The sequence below is a fragment of the Schistocerca serialis genome, chromosome 6, assembly GCF_023864345.2.
Source record: "Schistocerca serialis cubense isolate TAMUIC-IGC-003099 chromosome 6, iqSchSeri2.2, whole genome shotgun sequence".
Classification (NCBI taxonomy): Eukaryota; Metazoa; Arthropoda; class Insecta; order Orthoptera; family Acrididae; genus Schistocerca; species Schistocerca serialis.
The window spans coordinates 361,385,390-361,408,154 of record NC_064643.1 but is presented as its reverse complement, the minus strand read 5'-3'; the positions used below and the strand labels follow the sequence as shown (position 1 = coordinate 361,408,154).

The window sequence follows — 22,765 nt, the reverse complement described above, 5'->3', positions numbered from 1 at the left end:
ATCTCGGAGAGCTTGAATGAAGTTCCTAGATCACGCGAACTAAAATGAGTCAAGCAGGGTAATACTTTCTCCCATATGAATCTCTCAAATTGATCATTACGGTAAAGTGAGAGGAAAAGGGGCTTCTAAAGTGCTCGAACTTAAGTGCAGTTGGGGATTAGACGGAGCGAAAGGGTAAATGATGGTGTTACACGGTGTAAACTTCGACACACGTCATAAGGCTGTTTGTGAATACAAACGCATACGTCTTCGTAGTTTACTCCGTGTTGCATTCCATGTAAATCTGTAAATTATCTCCAAACATCAACATTACGCCAGTTATTTAAGACAGAATTAGTTTAGGAGACCAACTCCCATTGTCAAATGTGATCTGTATAACAAACACTGATGAAAGCCTAAGGATAGCTGACATCAAAATGGGAAAATTGCAAAGATCACTTGAGGTGAAACTATTACCAAAAGGTACGGAAAATCATTTCTTTACAGAACTATCTGCGAATAATGTACGACGCTGTAAGACAAATGCTTACGCTTTTATCACATTTCAATGTATATCAGGTACTTCGTTGCTTGCTCCGTTAGTGAAACGATTAACAAAGAGCAACTACATCCACTGAATTAACGCAGTCAGCGTATGCACGTACGAGCCAACGCTAATAATCCAAGTCATAAGGCAAGTGAAGTAACGCTAAGCACAGATGCCCGCTGTTTGTTATAACGGTGGCGTTTGAGAATAAAAGCTGAATCCTAGAAACTAATCATGTGTGAAATAAATGGTATAATGCTGTGTGTTTGGAGATTTCTAAATTTAATTAGCTGTGAGACGTAGATCCAAATTCATCAACTAGACGAATAAGATACTACCATTGTAAAGTATGTTATCCGACTGCTCGACGTTCATAACGGCAATAGAGAAAATATCCTATGATACACCGATTTCGATGAGATTAGTAGTGGAGGGGAGGAGGGAGGAGGGAGAAAGGGGCACTAGGAAGTAGCTTCTGTGAAAGTCGTTCGACTACACTTTCGTTTCCGAAAAAATCGAGACGAAAAATATGTCGTAGAATCCGTTTCGTACCAACTGGAAACATACAACAATCGATAATGTGAAAATTTTATATGCGTTTCAGGCCCGTAACCTAGTATTTTCCGAGAAATTGCAGACATATTTGTGACGGAAAGCTCTATGTATGCTATGTAAGTGGTCCGCAGCTAAGTGTTGAAAGGCCAACAGTCAAGATTCGTGGATTTGAGCTTCTAATCTCGCGATATTCAATACTTTTAACACATTGGCAAGAGAACGAAAGCTGTCTCGCAGTTTACGTGCTATAATATTAAATAAAAGAAGTTTTATATCTTACACGATTATACCCCCCCCCCCCCCCCCAAGATAGCAAATGCTTTTCTACGGAAGTGTGCTCAAAATGAATTGAAATCGCTAATTCTTGGCTTTTTCGGAAAATACTATGTTTCAGGACCAAAGGGTACAAACATATTTTCATTATTTTCGAGTGTTACCCGATCTGAAATGGGTCCTGCCTAATGACCTTTGACCCCGATTTCTTTTTTGAAAACTTATATGAAGGGATCTAAGCCCTTTCACACCGACTACCTACCAGTGGGTACCGACCAGTATTGCTGAAGTTCATCAGAATCGATCAGACGCAAGGTATCGACTCTTTTTTGTGGAATTCGCACGTCGGGTGAAGATAGGATGACTCCCATGATTAATTCAAGAACGAAGTCGCCAGGTATAGATGTACGTGATAATGACTGCTTAATGACCAGCTGCATGATCAGAAATGTTACTCCGACGATTTTGCAGATGGCATTGAGGAGGCAGTAAAATGAATTTGAGGTGGCTGGGATCGTCCAGAGGTCAGCGGCCGCAGACACCCTCCCTGCCCCCCGTCCCGCCCCCCTTTTAGCCCCCCCCCCCCAAATGAAACTCCTGAGCCTGTGGACCGCGCCCGCCTGCCTGCTGCATGAAATGCCATGTCACTAACAACAGTTGTTTCCCTTCTGTTGTGTCTTGCAATAGGACGAGAAGAATCAACTCCTAATTACAAATATTTGGCTTACGTTGGTAAGTGTTTTAACTGCTGATTCATTAAAAACACACACGGCAGATGCGCAAATTTATATACTTTGTACTCATAATTTTTCCCCAGACAACCACGTAACTGTAGAACCTCGTTAGATAAGAAAGCCTTCCCTATTATCCATGTATCTGAACCACCTTATTAATCCATCTCTTATAATAAAACTGTATTCGATACACAACTTTGGCACGAAAAGTAGCAGGTTCCAAACGAGACATAGTTCTAGTTGCCAGAAAATGCACATTAGTTCGACACTAGTGCGTGAAATTCGCTACAGATCCTCCTTTCTGCGTAGCTTTCAAGGCGATTCTCGCATATTTAGCTTTTTAAAACGCTTCTGACGTATGTGTACAGAAAGTGTGTTAGCGTTTTACAACCGTACTGGAATCGCAGCTGTTTGAACCGACTTTAATGGTCCACAAATAAAAATTATGAGGATATCCTAGACTCAGATCATTGTTATGAAAAATTTCAATTTCTCATGTAAGTGAATTCTTCTGTCACTTCATTGCAGAAAAATGTCCTATTTCAGAGAGGAAAGCAATCAAATCACGTTTTGTTACTCTAATAGATGGTGTTTCACAATTCCTATTGCGCCTCTAGAAGTTGTAGAGGGAATTTAGCGCAAGAAAGCTTTGATAAGGAACTCATATCCTAAAATGTATCGCTTGGATGTAAAACAGGCTTGAAGATCGGCTCATTTTCAAATCTCCAGTTTCGTTGTACGGTACTTAATGGCAGAGCTGCACAACCCATCTACCGATAACGTCTTCCGAATCGTCTCAATCCATCACGTACCATTTTCGTCCAACTACAACAAAGACTGCGAGAAACTGGTTCGTTCACAAATATAAGTATTGATAGTAGTTCTCCACAAACATGCACCATGGCTTGCGGACAGTGCGTATGAATGTGTTCGTCGCAGATACGCCTTCTGCATGGAACAGCAGGATCGCCACGTGGACCAACTCCTGTAGATTACACACGCCGAGCTCATCGTCTCCACTACGTGCGTACCGTAAATCGGGAACTTCGAAAGTGATCCGAAATTTATATTTTTCATCCGAACATATGTTTCCGTACACGGATCCTTATCAAAACTTTATCTACTAAGTCCCTTCTGCAACCTCCAGAAGCCTGTAATAGATATTATCGAGCATCCTGTACACATATAATTAGTGGAATAAATGCTATTTGTCTCCTTTATACCCTTTAACAAGATATTTTTTTCTTAACTGACAGTAAGTGCAAAAGAGAATACATTTTTCTCGATGTCCTTCCACAACAACAAAAAAGACCTCATGTGATAAATGACTATCGTAACCGAAGATAACACAGTAGTAACATAAACAGAAATATTATATGAAGAAAATGTTAGGGCACCTAACTGGTTTTCACTAAACAAATTTGTCTCTCAACTGAACTGAAAAATGAACAGTGGTCATGCACTGTAAATGTGGGAAAAACTGAATGAAAGACGAACGGTAGACTAACACTGAAACATTTATTGAAACTTGCTGGCAGATTAAAACTGTGTGCTGGGTCAGGACTCGAACCCAAGACCATTGTCTTTGGCAGGTAAGTGGCCTATCAATTGAGCTACTCGAGGGCGACTCGAGACTTGTCCTCACAACTTGTCGCCAGTACCTCATATCCTACTTTACAAATTTCACAGAACATCTCTTGCGAAACTTGCAGTCTGAAAGTCTTCCAAGAGTGCTAGAACCACAATTTTCGTAGGAATGCTAGTCCCACAAGTTTCACAGGAGAACTGTGTATTTGGGGTGGGAGATGAGGTAATTGCGAAAGTAGAGCTGTGAGCATGGGTTGTAAGTCAGTTAGTGCCGGCACTGTAGCTCAGCGTATTCAGTCAGAGGGCTAACTACCCTCTGCAACACAAAAAATTTAAAAAAAAACTGAGTAACTGTATCAACGATGAACTTGAACGGGTGTCATGCAACGTCTTCCTCGAATAAATGCAGTGACCAATAACGAACAAAATGATATTTTAAAAAAAAAATGGTGGAGCACCTGCCTGCGAAAGGCAATGGCCCGGGGATCGAGACCTTGCCTGCCATATAATTGTAATCTGCCAGGAAGTTTCATACAAGCCCACATTCTGTTGCAGAGTAAAAATTCATTCTGAAACACGTATTATTTTCAGAAAAGTCACCCTTGTTATTGCGCATATTTCATACATCAGCATGGAACACACACACTGATTCGCTGCCATGACACAAGTGAACCAGGGAAGATATCAGCTCTACGCCAGCTAGATCGTTCCAATGTAACTAGTGTGCGATGTTTTAAGGGGATGACTAATGTTTTATCTGATGAGATTCTGTGGTTACTTAATCCATATAAGTTTACTAAACTGACTATCAATCATAAAACACTAATTCCGTCGAGGTCTTTCTGTCCTCACCTGACACTCTCGGTGGAGCAGACACTACCCTCTATGTCATCCGTCACAAGAGTGCAAGTAATGGGTGCCTTATTCTCTTCAAGTAGCCCCCAGCGAATCGGCAGTCCCCTACAACGAGCCAAGAAGAATTTCATACCTAACTCTACATTACACTGTTATAAAATTCTCTAATTGGAGGCTACTGGTTGCGCTAGAGGATTTCTTACTCAGTTCTATGTTAGGTCTGTCATTGCTCGAACAGTCCATGGTTGTACTGCCGGTCGATAGTGTCCAACGGGCACAATATTTCTGCGATCAGACATGTTGAAATCGTCAGCTGCGCTGACGAACTGAGCTCCTGAGGCCGGGTGGCCGTCTTAAATTCCCTTCCCTAGCGAGGCGTTCTCTCCACAGTCCGCGTCCGCTCGTCCGTGGTCGGTGAGATGCTGGCGTCGGCGTCTGCGGTGGCGTCGGTGTAATTGCCCCGTCCGCCCTAGTCGCCCTTTCGTTTCTTTTGCTGAGCGTTTTTTTAATTAGATTCAGTGCTGGTTCCCATGCCCTGCTGAGGTTGTAGCCGCAATCTCGGTTGATGAGTCCATCCCCGGTACGAATTTCGATAGCGTCTCTAAGGACGCTGTCCCAGTATTTAGAGGTCTGTGCCAAGACCATGGTATGTTGGTAGCCCATTTCGTGATTTTCGGACAAACAGTGCTCTGCAACCGTCGACTTGTTGAGGTACCCAAGTCGAATGTGCCCCTGATGTTCTCGGCAACGATCTTCTATGATTCGCACTGTCTGTCCAATATACGTCTTCCCAAATTGACACGGAATCTGGTATATGGCGGCCTTCCGCAAACCGAGATCGTCTTTGACACTTCCCAATAATGCTAGCTTTTTATTTGGTGCCCCAAAGACAGTTCCTACTCCGTGTTTCCTCAATATTCGTCCTATTTTCCCGATAGTGGGCCAGCATACGGTATATAGGCAGTGGCTATCTCTTTCTCCGTGACTTCTTCCATCTCCACACGCTGGGTACCCCAACAAGTCAGCGGTCGCAGAGCACTGTTTATCCGAAAATCACGAAATGGACTACCAACATACCAGGGTCTTGGTACAGACATCTAAATACTGGGACAGTGTCCTTGGAGAGGCTATCGGACTCATCAAACGAGATTGCACCTACAACCTCAGCAGGGCATTGGAACCAGCATTGAGTCGAATTAAAAAGTCGCTCAGAAAAGGAAACGAACTGGCGTCTAGCACGGACGAGGCAATTACACCGACGCCACCACAGAAGCCGACGCCAGCGCCTCACCGACCGCTGACGCCCGGGCGCGGATCGCAGAGAGACCGCCTCGCGAGGGGTGGGGATTTAAGACGGCTGCCCGCCCTCAGAAGCTCAGTTCGTCAGCGCACCTGACGATGGCGACATGTCTGATCGCCGAAATATTGTTCCCTTTGGACACTATGGACCGGCAGTACACCTTTGGACTGTTCGAGCAAGAAATACGCCGGGAGATACTGAATAATCACAGGTCTGTCATTGATTATCAAAATTACAAAGACTACTCATTAGGCAATCTCACTGGTGAGATATGAAGGAACGAGTCATGTAAGCTTCTTTCCAGCAATAAGCAGCATACGGTTTAAGCAGCCGGGCAAATGTTGCATTTTCTGGGATTGTTCTGCCCCATTTCAGGGGTAAAGGTAGCTTGTTCAGACAGTCGATTCTACGACTCGTCCAAAATTCAAAACACGATGATCTCCAAAAACGCTAGTAACAAGGCACACCGCCAATTTTACTCGCTCACCACCTCATCAATCACACATAATACGTGAATAAACAGCGTTTCTCGGTTGAAGATATCTTTACGAGTAATAACCAGTTTTTACTAGTAATAGAGCAATGTCAGTAACAATATGTTACTTTTCTCCTTAACGCATTACGAAGCTGCATGTCCATTTTCAGGGAGTACACTAACATTTTCTTCGTGCATATCTGCATTAATTATGATACAACAGTAAATGAACGATAAATTTGTTAGTTTTTGGAAAAAGTGACTCAGAGAATATTAACAAACAAATAAAGTACTATAAGTGGTTACCGTATTTCTGATACAAAATTATCTACTTCTGCATTACTTTTTTTATGATTAAACTGTTAATAAATATTCGTACTACACTGGAGTGTGTGGAAGAATATAAAATACACCTCTGAAACAGAAATTAATTAGAGAGTTCATTTTAATTTGTACATAAAATTAAATTTTGTTGTCCATTTACTGATTACTGATACACTAAATCAGATGTAATGCTCCAAAACTTTAATACAGGTGTTCAAAATGGACTTGTGGCTCCGTAACACGAGGAAAATTAAATATTCCGACGAAAATACCGTGCCATCAGGAATTTTGCAATAATGTTCATTAACCGAAACTGAAATTACACTAAATTCCCCAAGATATCATTCCAAAACTTTCTACAGTTTACTTCTCTGCTGAATCGCCGCTACAACATTTTAAGATATATCTCCATTCTCCTTACCTTATGCGAAGTATATTAACGGAATAATACAAATGGCTAAAATCAGGAGAGGTGTGAGGCAGTATTCCTCTTTATCACCACTAATATTTATTTTTTATATAGAAGAGGAAATGCGGAGAGCAAAGGTGCGGGAGTTGTTTGTTACGAGCAGAAAATCAGCATGATACTGCAAGCAGTGGACGCCGAAAATGAAAGTAAGCTGTCGAGTACCTAATGAAGTGAAACATGTGCTGGCGAATGGCTATAGTATGGACGTAATCAAAAAGAAAACTGCTGCACTGGCATGGTATCAGCACGCTGGCACACCGGACAGCTAACTGCTGTTCTCGGATATGAGACTCATGGAGAAGTGGATGAATTTTGCTACATTCGAAATATAGTAGATAAAGATGGACGGTGCGAGGATGACCTAGTAGAAAATTGCAAAAACAGAAACGTTTGCTATAAAAAAATTTAAAAAAACTTTATAGCCAGAAAAATATTCTTGGAAAGTTATGTTTGGAACACGGCTCCGTATGGATGCGAAATATACACAATGGGGGAGATAGAAGTGAAACAACTGGAAGCCTTGGAAATGTTCTGGTGCATCACACTGTTCAAAATGGACTGGCGGTGTAAGAAATGAGGAAGTCGTGGATCGAGTCAGCGAGAAAAATGTCTAACGTACCACACAAAGAAACATGTGCCAAAAGAAAGAAAGGAAGATTATAATTTAACTTCTCGTCGACATCACGATAATTAGAGAGGGATCATAAGCTGGGAATGTGTCAAGGACGGTGAAGGAAATCGATCGTGCCGTTTCGAAGAAGCCATCTCGGAATTTGCCGGGAGCGATTTGAACTGTAGTCACCACGAATGCGAATCCACCGTGTTAACTATTGCATCACATCGCTCTGTAAAATAATATAACGTTTGCTTATATAAACCGCTCATAGAAAAAAATTTTGCGTCACTTGCATATCAGAAAGGAAAAGAGACAGTAAACCTTGCGAAACTAAATAATTAAAGTAACAGCGAAGAAAGTACCCAATCTAACCATTGGTAGTCCGAAGCCGATCCTACAAAAGGGTGAATGATTTTAACTGTATGAGGGTGATTTTTTTTACAGTCACCAGAGATCAAAGCGAGGATACAAATTGGAGACTAATTTCAGACTCCGTCAGCTTTTTAATCCGTCGAGGAATTTCGAACTCTAACTGTAAAAATCTCAGATACAACGACTGAATAATTGCAATAATCTTCTAGTTTGAAAGCGAAAATTATTAAGAAACAGCTATAGTCCACTACAAGATGAGATCACTGGGGAATGTAGAATCCGGCTTAATAGTGAGCTAGATTAGCCCAAATGTTGAAGGCATGAAGAGTACCAAACGGATTATAGCGGAAGGTCAAGTCTCTCAGTTGGATAAACGTCAATGGCCTTTGAAATCACAGAAGACTTCTCAACCACGGACGTTGCTCGACGTGTGCACCGGAGTCAATATGATGTGGTTCGGACATGGAATCGGTTCCAGTTGACAGGTAGTGTTGAGGACTAGCACCACACAATCCGTCTATGCTCGACAGGTCCGCAGAATGATCGATATCTACGACTTCTGAGTCGAAGGAACTGTGGGCTGCGTGCTCAAGAATTGAACTGGACGTTCGAAGAGGCTACAGGACGTCATGTATCCCATCAAACCGATAGGAGAAGATTGCGTGTTACCGACCTACATTCTCGACGATCATGGCGAACACCACGTTGTTCGGCACAAGACCGTGGACTCAATTACAGATGGGCAAAAAATCACGCAGAATCAACGCCCCAACGCTGACGTCGGTTGTTGTTTATGGACGAAAGTCGGATCAGTTTGTACGCTGATAATATCGAACGCCTACAAAACTTTGTCCCACATGTGCAACAAGGTTCTGGGGCGGCATTACATACTAGTATCGTACACCTTTCGTTGTTGTTGAGGACGGTTTCAGGGACTGCAACCAATAGTGGAGCCAACACTTACGTGACAATTCCATCTTGATGGATGATAACTAACGGGCTCATCGTGCTGTTGTCTTGAACATGTTTCTTCACCATGCTAGAATGACCAAAATGAAGTGGCCGGCCCGTTCCCCGGACTTGAACGTAATCGTACATGTGTGGGATAGACTGAAACGAGATGTTGTTGGACGTCGACAAGGACCAGTATTCCGTGCGACCTACGCAGAATTGCCATTGAAGAGCGGGACAATTTGGATCAGGAGTGGCTTTATAACCTCATCTGTGTTACTCCACGATGGATTCAGATCTGCATCCGTGCAGCGGACGTTCCTCTACGTACTGACGATGCTCAGCAGTTGTGTGAAAAACTGCCGTCTTCACACAAATGTTTCCTTTTATAGTGATTTAGACATACTGCAAATGGATATAAACGCATGCTTCAGACCCAGCTTTTGTTTTCTGCGCTATGAATGTGGAAATAAAGGATGATACCAAACTTCTATTGATGTTCGTGACATGTGTGCAGTCTCCAGGAGTCTCTGGCTAAAGGTGAACCAGAACCCCCTGTTCAATTGTGTTTCGTATTTGTTGTGGAACAAAAACAAAAAACAAGCTTAACGCGATTTAACTACGTGATATGGCAAGATATGGTTATCTCCTATCGGCCTTTACGTATTTTATTGAATTGATGTAAATGCAGTTGGTTTCCCTGATACATGATGATGGAGTGTCTCACTCAAAATCTATCATGTACCGGGTGATCAAAAAGTCAGTATAAATTTGAAAACTGAATAAATCACGGAATAATGTAGATAAAGAGGTACAAATTGACACACATGCTTGGAATGACATGGGGTTTTATTAGAACCAAAAAAATACTAAAGTTCAAAAAATGTCCGACAGATGGCGCTTCATCTGATCAGAATAGCAATGATTAGCATAACAAAGTAAGACAAAGCAAAAATGATGCTCTTTACAGGAAATGCTCAATATGTCCACCATCATTCCTCAACAACAGCTGTAGTCGAGGAATAATGTTGTGAACAGCACTGTAAAGCATGTCCGGAGTTATGGTGAGGTATTGGCGCCGCATGTTGTCTTTCAGCATCCCAAGAGATGTCGGTCGATCGCGATACACTTGAGACTTCAGGTAACCCCAAAGCCAATAATCGCACGGACTGAGGTCTGGGGACCTGGGAGGCCAAGAATGACGAAAGTGGCGGCTGAGCACACGATCATCACCAAACGACGCACGCAAGAGATCTTTCACGCGTCTATGGGGTCATATGGGGTGGAGAGCTATCCTGCATAAACATCGTACGTTCCAGCAGTTGTTTATCAGCCAGGCTGGGGATTATGCGATTCTGTAATCTATCGGTGTACCTCTCACCCGTCACGGTAGCAGTTACAAAACCAGAATCACGCATTTCCTCGAAGAAAAAAGTCCCGATAACGGTAGATGTGGTAAATCCAACGCATACCGTGACTTTCTCGTCGTGCAATGGAGTTTCCACGACAGTTCTGGGATTTTCGGTAGTGCAAATTCTGCAGTTGTGGGCGTTGACAGACCCTCGGAGCCTGAAATGAGCTTCGTCGGTCCACAACACGTTACTCAACCAATCGTCATCTTCCGCCATCTTTTGAAACGCCCACACCGCAAATGCCCTCCGCTTCTCTAAAGCGTTATTGCCGATGAAACACAGAAAATGCATCGGAATTAAATAGATAAGGCACAATGCTGACTTAAGTACAAGAAGACTGACTTTTCTTACTGACTATGTTTGAACCATTCCTGTGAAACAAGTTATAGATTCCGATGCTTCACTTCAGGTTTACGGTATCCCTCTGACCTTATTGCCGATGAAACACAGAAATTGCATCGGAATTAAATGGAAAAGGCACAATGCCGACTTAGGTACAAGAAAACTGACTCTTCGTACTGACTATGTTTTGAACCATGATGCCGATGGATTTTGTATGGATAGCATCGGAGGGTACGCCTCAATGCCAACCAAACAGTAGTGTATGGAGTACCGGTGCGACGTGCGATTGCACGAGCGCTGACTTCCCCGTGCGTAGACGAACCTGCTACAGTCCCCATTTCTTCCTGAACTGCCTCAGCAGCATTACGCCTTGTGCTCGGTCGGCCACTACGTGGTCTATCGTCTAAACGACCCGTGGCTTCGAACTTCGAAATCATTCTTGCCGCAGCTGCATTTGTCAACGGACCTTTACCCGTTCGAATCCCCTTCCTATGGCGATAGGATCGTAACACTGAACTAGCACATTCCCCTTTCTGATAATACAGCTTCACTAAAAGCGCCTTTTCTGGTAACGTCAACATTCTGCGACTGCTGGCGCATATGATTCTTTCTCTCATTACAGTTCCTTTTATACACGATTGTCATGCGCAGTCACTGACGTTTTGCTGTCCAGCGCCTGTCGGACATTTTGTGAACTTTGTTTTTTTTTTGGTTCTAATAAAACCCCAAGTCATTCCAAGCATGTGTGTCAATTTTTACCTCTCTATCTACATTATTCTGCGGTTTATTAAGTTTTCAAATTTATACTGACATTTTGATCACCCGGTATGTTTTATGAATAATCCACGTGCAGGCTGAGGAAGTCTGTAATCCTTCACATACAGTGAATGACTGAACTCCCAGCTGAACCCATAAAACTGTGTTCCTGAGACGCGCATTGGTAGACTTACCTGCTCATCTTCATTCTCTCCTCCGACGAACTTCAGCCAGAGAAGCAACAGCAATAGAGAGCTCCATCAAACCAGCCTCAGAGCTGACGACTGAAACGACAACCTGAAACATCACGAATAAACTTGAATGACGCACAACACCGTCACTGCCAAATAAGGAGCCGAGAATAATACATGGCAGGGCAGGAGGAACGTCACGCACTGACTGACACCTGTCCACTAGCGCCTGAAGGTCAAGCCGACCGCTCCTCCGCCGGCGATCCGCGGTAATTAAATCTCTAGTGGAGAATGCAGCCGCAAAACTGCAGGCAGCCGAAGTCAATTACCGGCGGTGACGGCGGCGACGGCGCACCGCGGATCTGTATCAAAGCTGCGCGGTGCGGCGTTTGCGGCAGAGGCGCGCCTTGTAATTAAGCAGCGGACAAAGACACCGCTAATGAAGGCGTCGGAGCAGGCGCAGACGTCGGCGCCGTGGCGACGGCGGCGGTGGCGCCGGCGGCGAAGGTCGGCGCGTGCCGCTCGGGACGACACCACACCGAGCGGCCTCCGAGTCGCGCCGCCGGCGCTGAGCGCACCCCGAGCTGCTGCTGCTGCATGCGCGGCGACTGCAATCTCACCGTCCATCTTAACAGGCTCTCAGTATTCCGTTTGAGTAGGGAGACCCAGAGGGCCGTAGACGGCGGAGCACAGTTTCGTTTTGTTTATCATTACTTCCGAATAAGGCTTCCATGTCCTCACCTAATTAACAAAGTACCTGATTAGTATTTCAAAAAAAAGGTACGATTGTGAACTCAAGATCTCTTTGCACACAACTTAAACACGTCAACGTCCTATGAGGAGGCAAATCATTATGACCACTAGTCACGGTGAGACTAAACTACACGACTGGCCATTAAAATTGCTACACCAAGAAGAAATACAGATGATAAACGAGTATTCATAGGACAAATATATCATACTAGAACTGACATGCGATTACATTTTCATGCAATTTGGGTGCATAAATTCTGAGAAATCAATACCCAAAACAACCACCTCTGGCCGTAATAACGGCCTTGATACGCCTGGGCATTGAGTCAAACAGATCTTGGATGGCGTGTACAGATACAGCTGCCCATGTCACACAATACCACAGTTCATCAAGAGTAGTGACTGGAGTATTGTGACGAGCCAGTTGCTCGGCCACCATTGACCAGACGTTTTCAGTTGATGAGAGATCTGGAGAATGTGCTGGCCAGGGCAGCAATCGAACATTTCATGTATCCCTAAAGGCCCGTACAGGACCTGCAACATGCGGTCGTGCTTTATCCTGCTGAAATGTAAGGTTCCGCAGGGATCGAATGAAGGGTGGAGCCAAGGGTCGTAACACATCTGAAATGTAACGTCCACTGTTCAAAGTGCCGTTACTGCGAACAAGAGGTGACCGAGACGTGCAACGGATGGCACCCCATACCATCACGCCAGGTGATAGCCAGTATGGCGATGACGAATACACTCTTCCAATGTGCGTTCACCGCGATGTTGCCAAACACAGATGCGACCATCATGATGCTGTAAACAGAACCTGGATTCATCCGAAAAAACGACGTTTTGCCATTCGTGTACCCAGGTTCGTCGTTGAGTACACAATCGCAGGCGTTCCTGTCTGTGATGCAGCGTCAAGGGTAACCGCAGCCATGGTCTCCGAGCTGGTAGTCCATGCTGCTGCAAACGTCGTCGAACTGTTCGTGCAGGTGGTTGTTGTCTTGCAAACGTCCCCACCTGTTGACTCAGGGATCGAGACGTGGCTGCTCGATCCGTTACAGCCATGCGGATAAGATGACGCTCATCTCCACTGCTAGTGATACGAGGCCGTTGGGTTCCGGCACGGTGTTGCGTATTACCCTCCTGAACCCACCGATTCCATATTCTGCTAACAGTCATTGGATCTCGACCAACGTGAGCAGCAGTTTCGCGATACGATAAACCGCAATCGCGATAGGCTACAATCCGAACTTTATCAAAGTTGGGAACGTGATGGTACGCGTTTCTCCTCCTTACACGAGGCATCACAACAACGTTTCACAAGGCAACGCCGGTCAACTGCTGTTTATGTATGAGAAATCCGTTGGAAATTTTCCTCATGTCAGCACGTTGTAGGTGTCGCCACCGGCGCCAACCTTGTGTGAATGCTCTGAAAAGCTAATCATTTGCATATCACAGCATCTTCTTCCTGTCGCTTAAATTTCGCGTCTGTAGGACGTCATCTTCATGGTGTAGCAATTTTAATGGCTGGTAGGGTAAATATCGGCTGGTGGCGTTACGGGCACTGCCTATGGAAAATATTTTACCGGAGCTGAGACGAATTTCTTAAGGCTGAAAAACATCATGTACAAGAAATATTGAAGTCAATTTTGTCGTGGCATCAAACAAGACGCAGATCTCTCGGTAAAACCCATAGCGTCTTGATATTTTCCACTCAGATGATTTATGCTTAGAAATTTATGACTGTGATTTCTATGAAAAGCTTTATATCCAGACAAATGTTTTTGTTTTATCAAGCAAACACACAATCCCGCATTAGGAGGGGCGATTGATTACAATACATAAGCGGTCAATTTACTATAGAATTACGCTGAGATGAGAGAAGTTATGGTATAGCTATATGCATACATACAGACGACGGTAGAATCACAAGATGTAAAAGAGCAGTGTATGGGCGGTGCTGTCGTTTGTACTCGACTCATGTGAATAGCTTTCCGGCGTACTTGCGGCCGCACGACGGGAATCAGCAGACTTTGAACGCAGAATGGTAGAAGGAACTTGACACGTGGGACATTCCATTTCGGAAATTGTTCGGGAATTTAATATTCCGAGATCCATAGTGTCAAGAGTATGTCGAAAATACCAAATTTCAGGAATTACCTGTCACCACGGACGGTTTCACTTAACGACCAAGATCAGCGGCGTTCGCTTAGAGCTGTCAATACTAACAGACAAACGACACTTCCTTACATAACCGCAAAGATCAATGTGGAACGTACGACGAATATATGTTTAGGGTAGTACGTCGAAATTTGGCTTCAGTGGGCTACGGCAGCAGACGACTGGTTCAAAATGTTTCAGATGGCTCTGAGTACTATGGGACTTAACATCTGTGGTCATCAGTCCCCTAGAACTTAGAACTACTTAAACCTAACTTAACCTAAGGACATCACACACATCCATGCCAGAGGCAGGATTCGAACCTGCGACCGTAGCGGCCACGCGGTTCCAGACTGAAGCGCCTAGAACCGCACGGCCACACCAGCCGGCGCAGACGACTGGCGCAAGTGTCTTTGCTAACAATGACATCGCCTGCAGGGACTCTTCTTGGCTCGTGACCATATCGGTTGTACCCTATATTTGACTGGGAAACCGTGTCCCACACAGATGAGTCCCGATTTCAGTTGATAAGAGCTGATTGTAGGGTTCGAGTCAACAAGGCACTGTGCAAGCTGGTGGTGGCTCCATAATGCTGGTCTTACCGGGTCCTTTACTCCAGCTGAACCGATCATTGACTCGAAATGGTTATGTTCGACTACTTGGAGACCATCTGCAGCGATTAATGAACTTCATTTTCTCAAATAACGACGCGGTTTTTATGGATATCAATGCGCCATGTCACCGGGTCACAATTGCTCGCGTTTGGTTTGAACAACATTCTGGACAATTCGAGCTAATGCTTTGGCGACCCAGATCGCCCGACATGAATTCCATCGAACATTTATAGGACATAATCGACAGATCAGTTCGTGCACAAAATCTTGCACTAGCAACACTTTCGAAATTATGTACTGCTACAGAGGCAGGGGACTACCAACAACTTGATGAGACCACCCGATGTTGAGCTGCTGCACACCAGCCGGCCGCGGTGGTCAAAGGTTCTAGGCGCTCAGTCCGGAACCGCGCGACTGCTGCGGTCGCAGGTTCGAATCCTGCCTCGGGCATGGATGTGTGTGATGTCCTTAGGTCAGTTAGGTTTAAGTAGTTCTAAGTTCTAGGGGACTGATGACCACAGATGTTAAGTCCCATAGTCCTCAGAGTCTTTTTTTTTTTTTTTTTTTTGCTGCACACCATCGTGCAAAAGGAGGTCCGACACAATATTAGAAGATATCCCATGACTTCTCTCAACTCACTGTATTTCGACATTTGCGAATACATAATCGTGACAACGATATGGATCAATAAATATAATGTCGACCACATATATTTACCATTTCCTGCAGTAACACTGTTTCTGGAGACCAGTCTCATAACTTCATAGCTGCTGAAGAATATATTGAATGATAATTGCCTACGATTGTGATGTTTGACGTGACTTGGCTTCTATAAGAATAATTCCGAAACACAATGAATTAATATCTGTGTAACCATAGACGATAACTATACACACTCCAATCGTGCCAACCGCCGTGTAAAGCCTGGTGATGTGTGCCGCCACCTTTGCATCGCTAAAGGCCTTCCAGATATTCTGTATAAATTAACTGGGTTACTGAAAACTTTGATGCACTTGCCTCACAGTGCAGGGCCTCACATGGATAGGCAAGTCACTGCTGATATCGTGAAACTTGGACTATAAGTACCGCCTTACCCGTCACACTTATCGTCATTAAACTATCGTCCCCCCAGACCACTAAATGATTCTCATTCTGATCCCCGCTTTGAACGTGTGAAGGAAATGAAAAATTCCGTCTGCCACTGGCTCATAAACAGAGTCAGTGAGGTTCACTGAAAGAGAATACACATCCCTGCTTACAGCCTGTTGATAAGGGCAAAAGTTAATATTCAGAAATGAACAGTTACGAAATTAATTGATTAACTGCTGTGTAAATTTCATTTATTTTTCTTGCGATAAAAGGAAATTACTCTCGGACAGAAACTTTTAAAGCTTAATGCTTAAGGTAAACACTACAAGATAAACATTTCATTAGGATCATATATTCATGGAGTCTAAATCTGTTCTAAACAAAGGACAGTAACAATCGAGTCTGTTTTATATCAGGAAAATAAGTACATGTGGACCATTATAGTCACCAACAGCTGAATACTACTCGTAGTTAAGAATAACTTATGTTATGTGAATTAATTCAGCTAAGCACTCGTGATCAGCAACGGCTATCACCCTGGAATAACTCGAATTGAAACAAAACGTATACACTCGCATTCTTACAGATTACGGAACAACGTTTTAGCCAAACACGCACAACAGCACAATCTTTCAATAGCTGCACAGCTTGCATGACACCTAAGTACATAGCTATTTTACAGTAGAAACTAAGTCGCAACAACACTTCCTCCCACCACGCTCTACCTACGTACCGAAACCAAACATTTAATGCCCCATAAATGATACATATTTCCAAATGTGACACAAAATGTGTTCCTAATTTAACTTATTACCTCACTTGTCATTGTTTTGCAGATACTAAAAATCTGCGATGCTAGATAATTATTGTGTAACGACAAAGAAAAGTTTAAAATATCACATACTGAGCCAAATTAAATAAACATTTCAGCCTCTCACACCGTTACCATATCAGTAAATGCTGTGGTCACACACAGCCTTACCGCGTAAATCACATAACTGATTCACTTCATTCTGCGTAATGCTTAAAGCGAGGACTTCTTTAAACACTCCAAATGAAAGCTGACAACGGTCAACAATTAAATGTTTCATTATTCACTAATTCGGGAGTATAAACATCCATCACTAGCAACTAAGGAGATGTTCTCGTGGAAGCTATAACGACAGAGTCAAATGGAATGAACCGTCTCCAAACACTCCTGCATGAAATGTGTTGCCATGGTTACTTGCCTGTTTCTTCACCACCAAATCGTCAGTCGCTGCCGTGTGTGTGACACTTCTTAAAACTCACTCTGTAACCTTCCTCAACTTACACATCTTTAAAAAAATAACCATAAATACCGATATGCTCTTGTTCTGCTGTGGCCCTCAAGGATGGAATCAAGTAACGCCGGGAGAGCGATAATGCATTATTTTACTGCGCACTTCGTAAATGTTGCTTAATAACTTCACTTTAAATTTAATATAACATACATTTCTTTATTTCATTAATAGCTGTCCGGTGTAATGAGCTGTCGTAATTGCATTAGTGGTGATAACGAGGCAATATACAGGCGGACGAATCAGTCTTCGGTTTGTGGCGAAGTGCTCTTTCACCGCAAGCTTCGTCGCCAGTCAAATCTTCGTGCTGGAGGAGGACTCAAAACCCGGATAATTACATTTCTCAGATACGTGTCTACTATGGAAGCTATACTAGCAAGCTTCATGACTGACGCAAAGTCGTGTCTGTCACGTGAAATATGCCGTTGATCGCTGTCAAGTCACTACTCACCATTTCACCGCGTAGTTACGTAATAGAGCACTTGTGGAGTTTGAAAGCGTAATAACACTATTACCAGATAAGCTCTTCATGTCAGTTCACGAGGCGCATTAGAACAGCTTAGTTTAAATGAAATGTCTGTGAATGACAGAGATCTTGTCCATTGTCCAGGTCCCGTGCACGTAGTTTCAAGATTTGTTACACTCATTACCAGTGTGAGTTAGTGTAACAGTGCGTAACAAGAAAATGTTGGATGGAACACGTTTCCTACAAGCAAAGCGAGGAGACACTTTACGTACTCGTCGTAGGACTGTACTCTGACTTTTAAATACGTACAGTGACAACCAAATCACCATTTATAAATATAAATTTGTAATAAATAACAAATTATAAATAACTGTTGAGAATATTTACTAAGGTGTAGTTTTAACTCGCTTTCGCTTAAGAGTTGACAGTGGACTGGGGTGATATCTTCACTTACTTTTTGCGGACCAGTGTGAGAACTCCTCGGTCTTCGGCAAAACAAGACTAGATTATTAAATTAACTATAATAAATGGAAAATTTAAATTATCAACTAAACTAATGAAAACGAAATTAAATATTTTAATAAATGAAAAATAAATTGCTTCTCTTATTTATCTGCTCCAACCTGCATGAAGTTTTACTTCTTACTGCTTTTTGTATTTCTTACTTTCTTTTAACAGCTTTTAATATCTTTTCACGTCAGTATCCTACATATGCATGACGTTAGACATTCTGTCTTGTAGTTTGAACTTATTTTGTGCTCGTTAGCAAATTTTCACTCTTATCTAGCATTTCACTACGTAAATAAATTTAATACGTAGAGTTCGAAGTAACATTTCACGAATATCTTGTGAATTTGTATCGGTAGTAAAGCATATCGAAATGTCACCGTATCTGTAGAGTGACGTGTTAAGTGTAGTAGAATTAAATTTTAATTTTTGTTCTTGAGACACAAATAAAATTCAACTATCAACGCATGCAGTACTGTGACTAGGAGTTCTGTGCACTTCAGTATATACTCAGTATTGTTATTTATGTGCGGTAAAAATGATCTTTTGTATTTGTTTTAAGATAACCATAATCTACTATTGAAATTACATGTAATTAAAAAGAAAATAATAGAAAAAATATAAGGGTGTTGGTGCCTTTATTTCGATTGCCTTTAGTTCCATATATTACCGCAGATGAATGTAATTTTCAATTGTTTCTATCACTTTCAGTTTTAATCAGAAAGAATACTAGAGATACAGTCGTTACAAAAAGGGAGAGTGTGCTTAGACTTCTGCCCTCGTGTAGGAGTGTACCGCTTTGTTTGGCTTGCACGCGCGTTTGTATGTGTGCGTGTGCTCTGTGGCGTTGCAGGAGTGGGTGGACTACAACCTGCGCTGGAACGAGTCGGAGTACGGCGGCGTCAAGGACCTCAGGATAACACCCAACAAGATATGGCGGCCCGACATCCTCATGTACAACAGGTAAACTCGACCAACCGAGCCTCTGCCACAAGCCAGTTGGTGGAGGTTCTGTCATTCCACCTGACCACCTTTCATAAGGCTTAATGCTAAGTTCACACTTTCCACACAGATATCCCACAACCAAACTAAATGCACAGAATGCCTTAATGTCATGAAATCCTGTGAATTTGTTCGATAAAGGTTAAACAATGAAAATAAAACGTTTGCAGAGTATTCACACGAATTGGTTTTTTATCGATAAAGGATATGACCTCCAGCATAATAACAGTACTTATTGACCTACATAACCAGCATCCTATATTTCTCGGGTCTCTTTGCATTCATTAGAAACTGAAGGAGTTCCATCAAATCGACCTAAATAGAATCATTACTAAATTATCTCTTACGTAACTTTAGTCTCCACTGCTAACCTTGCTGAACATATAAAAAAATGACAATCTGTCAACCCGTTGCTTATTCAATCTTAGTTGTATCGGATTTATTTGATTACGACGTGTCAGTAGGACAAGCAACTACAAACCATCCACAGAGGAGATGGTGAAATGGACTCGCATTCGGGAGGACGATGGTTTAAGCCCGCGTCCAACCATCCACATTTAGATTTTCCGTGATTTCCCTAAATCGCTTTAGGCAAATGTCAGGATGTTTCCTTTGAAAGGGCACGGCCTATTTCCTTCCCCATCCCTGACACAATCCAAGCTTGTGCTCCGCCTCTAATGACCTCGAAGTCTCCGGGGCGATAATCCAATCCTCCTTCCTTCGATCTACAAATCAGCCTCAATAAAGGCTGACAGGTCACATTAAACGCTTTGCAACAATTACATTGCACTAATTTTGGAAGTTCATTAATAGTGGTACATTTGTTGCGATGCAATTTGACAAGCTACTACGTAGTAACTTAAATTATTAATTATAAAAATTTCATTTACTATTGGCCTAACAAATAAAACTATGAGGTGCATCGGTTGTGAAGTAGGAAAAGTACATTTGTCAGTCAGTGAAAACAAATCATTATACGAATCCATGACATTACGACACTAGACAACGTCGTTTTCCATATTCCTCGCTTCCTTTTTTATTTCATTTTTAGACGGTCGCATTTTGGCATTTTTGATCGGGTGAGTAGTTTTATATATAGATGCAAATGTTCGTTTTATATACAACGTACGTAGAAGAATGTAGATACAAAATACCTTGTCAGGTTCTCGTGAACAACCGTACCATAAGCTAGTGTTAACTGCTACAAATAAAATAAACTGTGGCTCTTAGGTGGCACGCGTACAATACGTTTATTCACTCAAAACTCTAACATAATTTTAGGCATACAGTCATTTCACACACTGTTAAAAAAAAGCGTATTAGTTTTTCGATACTCAGTAATTGCCTCCCGCTGCGACGTGTGAGTTTGAAACGTAGTTCAAAGGTGCCTACAACGTTCCCCTGTATAGATGCGAAGGAGCGGTGGCCTGTGACTCGGCGACGCTTTAAACAGCAAAGTGTCGACACATGCGAAACGAAGTTCATGTGAGTTATGAAGTGGGTTGATCATGTCACACTGGCACCAAATTTCACCCTAATTCTGCCCAACACCATCGTTGACGTGTCACACTATGGAAAGGTCGTCACATTCCCTCTTACCCACATTTCACCCCTTCTTTTGACACTTCTGCGATGGAGATCAGAATCGCGACACCCAGCGTTGAAATGATACGGTTTTCTTACGAGTGGACGAGGAAATAATTTCAGCCACACCGCCACTCAGTAGGTGGTACAAAGACGTCAATAAAACCACACTTTACATTGCATTGTTGAGTCCCCCACACATTTCACGGTCGGGAACGACAGTTCGCAGTACGATGAGCAACAGGGAGAGAGGTTCTTGACAACATTCCGTACTGATGACACCCTCGGACGATTCAGCCATACTCTAAGAACATCTTAGGGCTGCAACGTAACTGAACGCGATCTGATCATTTTGGAGTGTAGTGCGACCAAAGTTTTTCCTCTGATATACAGGGTGGTACCACTATGGACTGTTCAAAGCCATTTGACGAAATTTAAACACATTCCGAAGCAGCAAATCGTGCTAATGCTTTTTGAGCCCTCCTGTGGCGTTTTTACATTAGATTAGATTTACTTTCATTCCAATTGATCCGTAGAGAGGAGGTCCTCCAGGATGTAGAACATGTCAGAAAAACAATAATACATGACAAATATTTACATCTGAAACAAATAAGCTAATGTACCTTCCACAGGACCCAAGTAGAATGATCGTCACTTTTTTTAATGAACACTATATGAAAGAATCATTTTACAAACACTCATTTACTAAGATCGCATTAATGCACTGAATTAAAAATTTAAAAAATGGTTTTTTTTTATTTATAGGGTAATAAACATATAATAGAACTACTACAATACTTATTTACAATGAACACATTACTGCTCTGAAGTGGTGCAGAAATTAGATTGTACTTAAATATACATACACACACACACACACAAACACACACACACACACACACACACACACACACACACACACACACACACACACAAAAATCAGTTGGTTCTACTGAGAAATTCACCAATGGAGTAGAAAAAGTTGTCCACCAATAAATCCTTTAGGCTTCTCTTAAACTGAATTTCATTGGTTGTTAAGCTTTTTACGGCAGCCGGCAAGTTATTGAAAATCTGGGTTCCTGAATAGTGCACACCTTTTTGTACTAGAGTAAGTGACTTTAAATCATTGTGAATATTATTCTTCTTTCTAGTATTGATTCCATGAATTGAGCTGTTGGTTTGAAAAAGTGATATATTTTTAATGACAAATTTAATTAAGGAATAAATATATTGGGAAGCAGTAGTCAGTATCCCTAGTTTCCTCAACAGGCTTCTGCAAGATGTTCTTCAGTTCACACCACATATAACTCTCATAGCACGTTTTTGTACACGGAAAACTTTGGCTTGGCTTGATGACTTACCCCGAAAAATAATCCCATGGAGAGGTGCAACGTTGAGTTGTTCGTGGATAAAACGGCAAAGGCTCCGTCTCAAACTCCGCAGTTCCATAACACACTCGGTGCCACCCAAACACTTTGCTGAGCGTGTTAAAAATCTGTCAGATATTTCGATAATCCATTCAGCTCAGTGGTGCCTCAT

At 42.6% G+C, this 22,765-nt stretch overlaps 1 protein-coding gene across 1 annotated transcript in view; it reads left to right on the top strand.

Annotated features, from left to right (window-relative positions):
* LOC126484872 (neuronal acetylcholine receptor subunit alpha-7-like) overlaps positions 1-22,765 on the top strand; it is a 330,385-nt gene that overhangs the window by 43,622 nt on the left and 263,998 nt on the right. The window contains exons 2-3 of the mRNA XM_050108467.1: positions 2,042-2,086; positions 19,494-19,603. Of these exons, the coding sequence (XP_049964424.1) occupies positions 2,042-2,086; positions 19,494-19,603 (155 nt within the window). The remainder of the gene's footprint in view (positions 1-2,041; positions 2,087-19,493; positions 19,604-22,765) is intronic.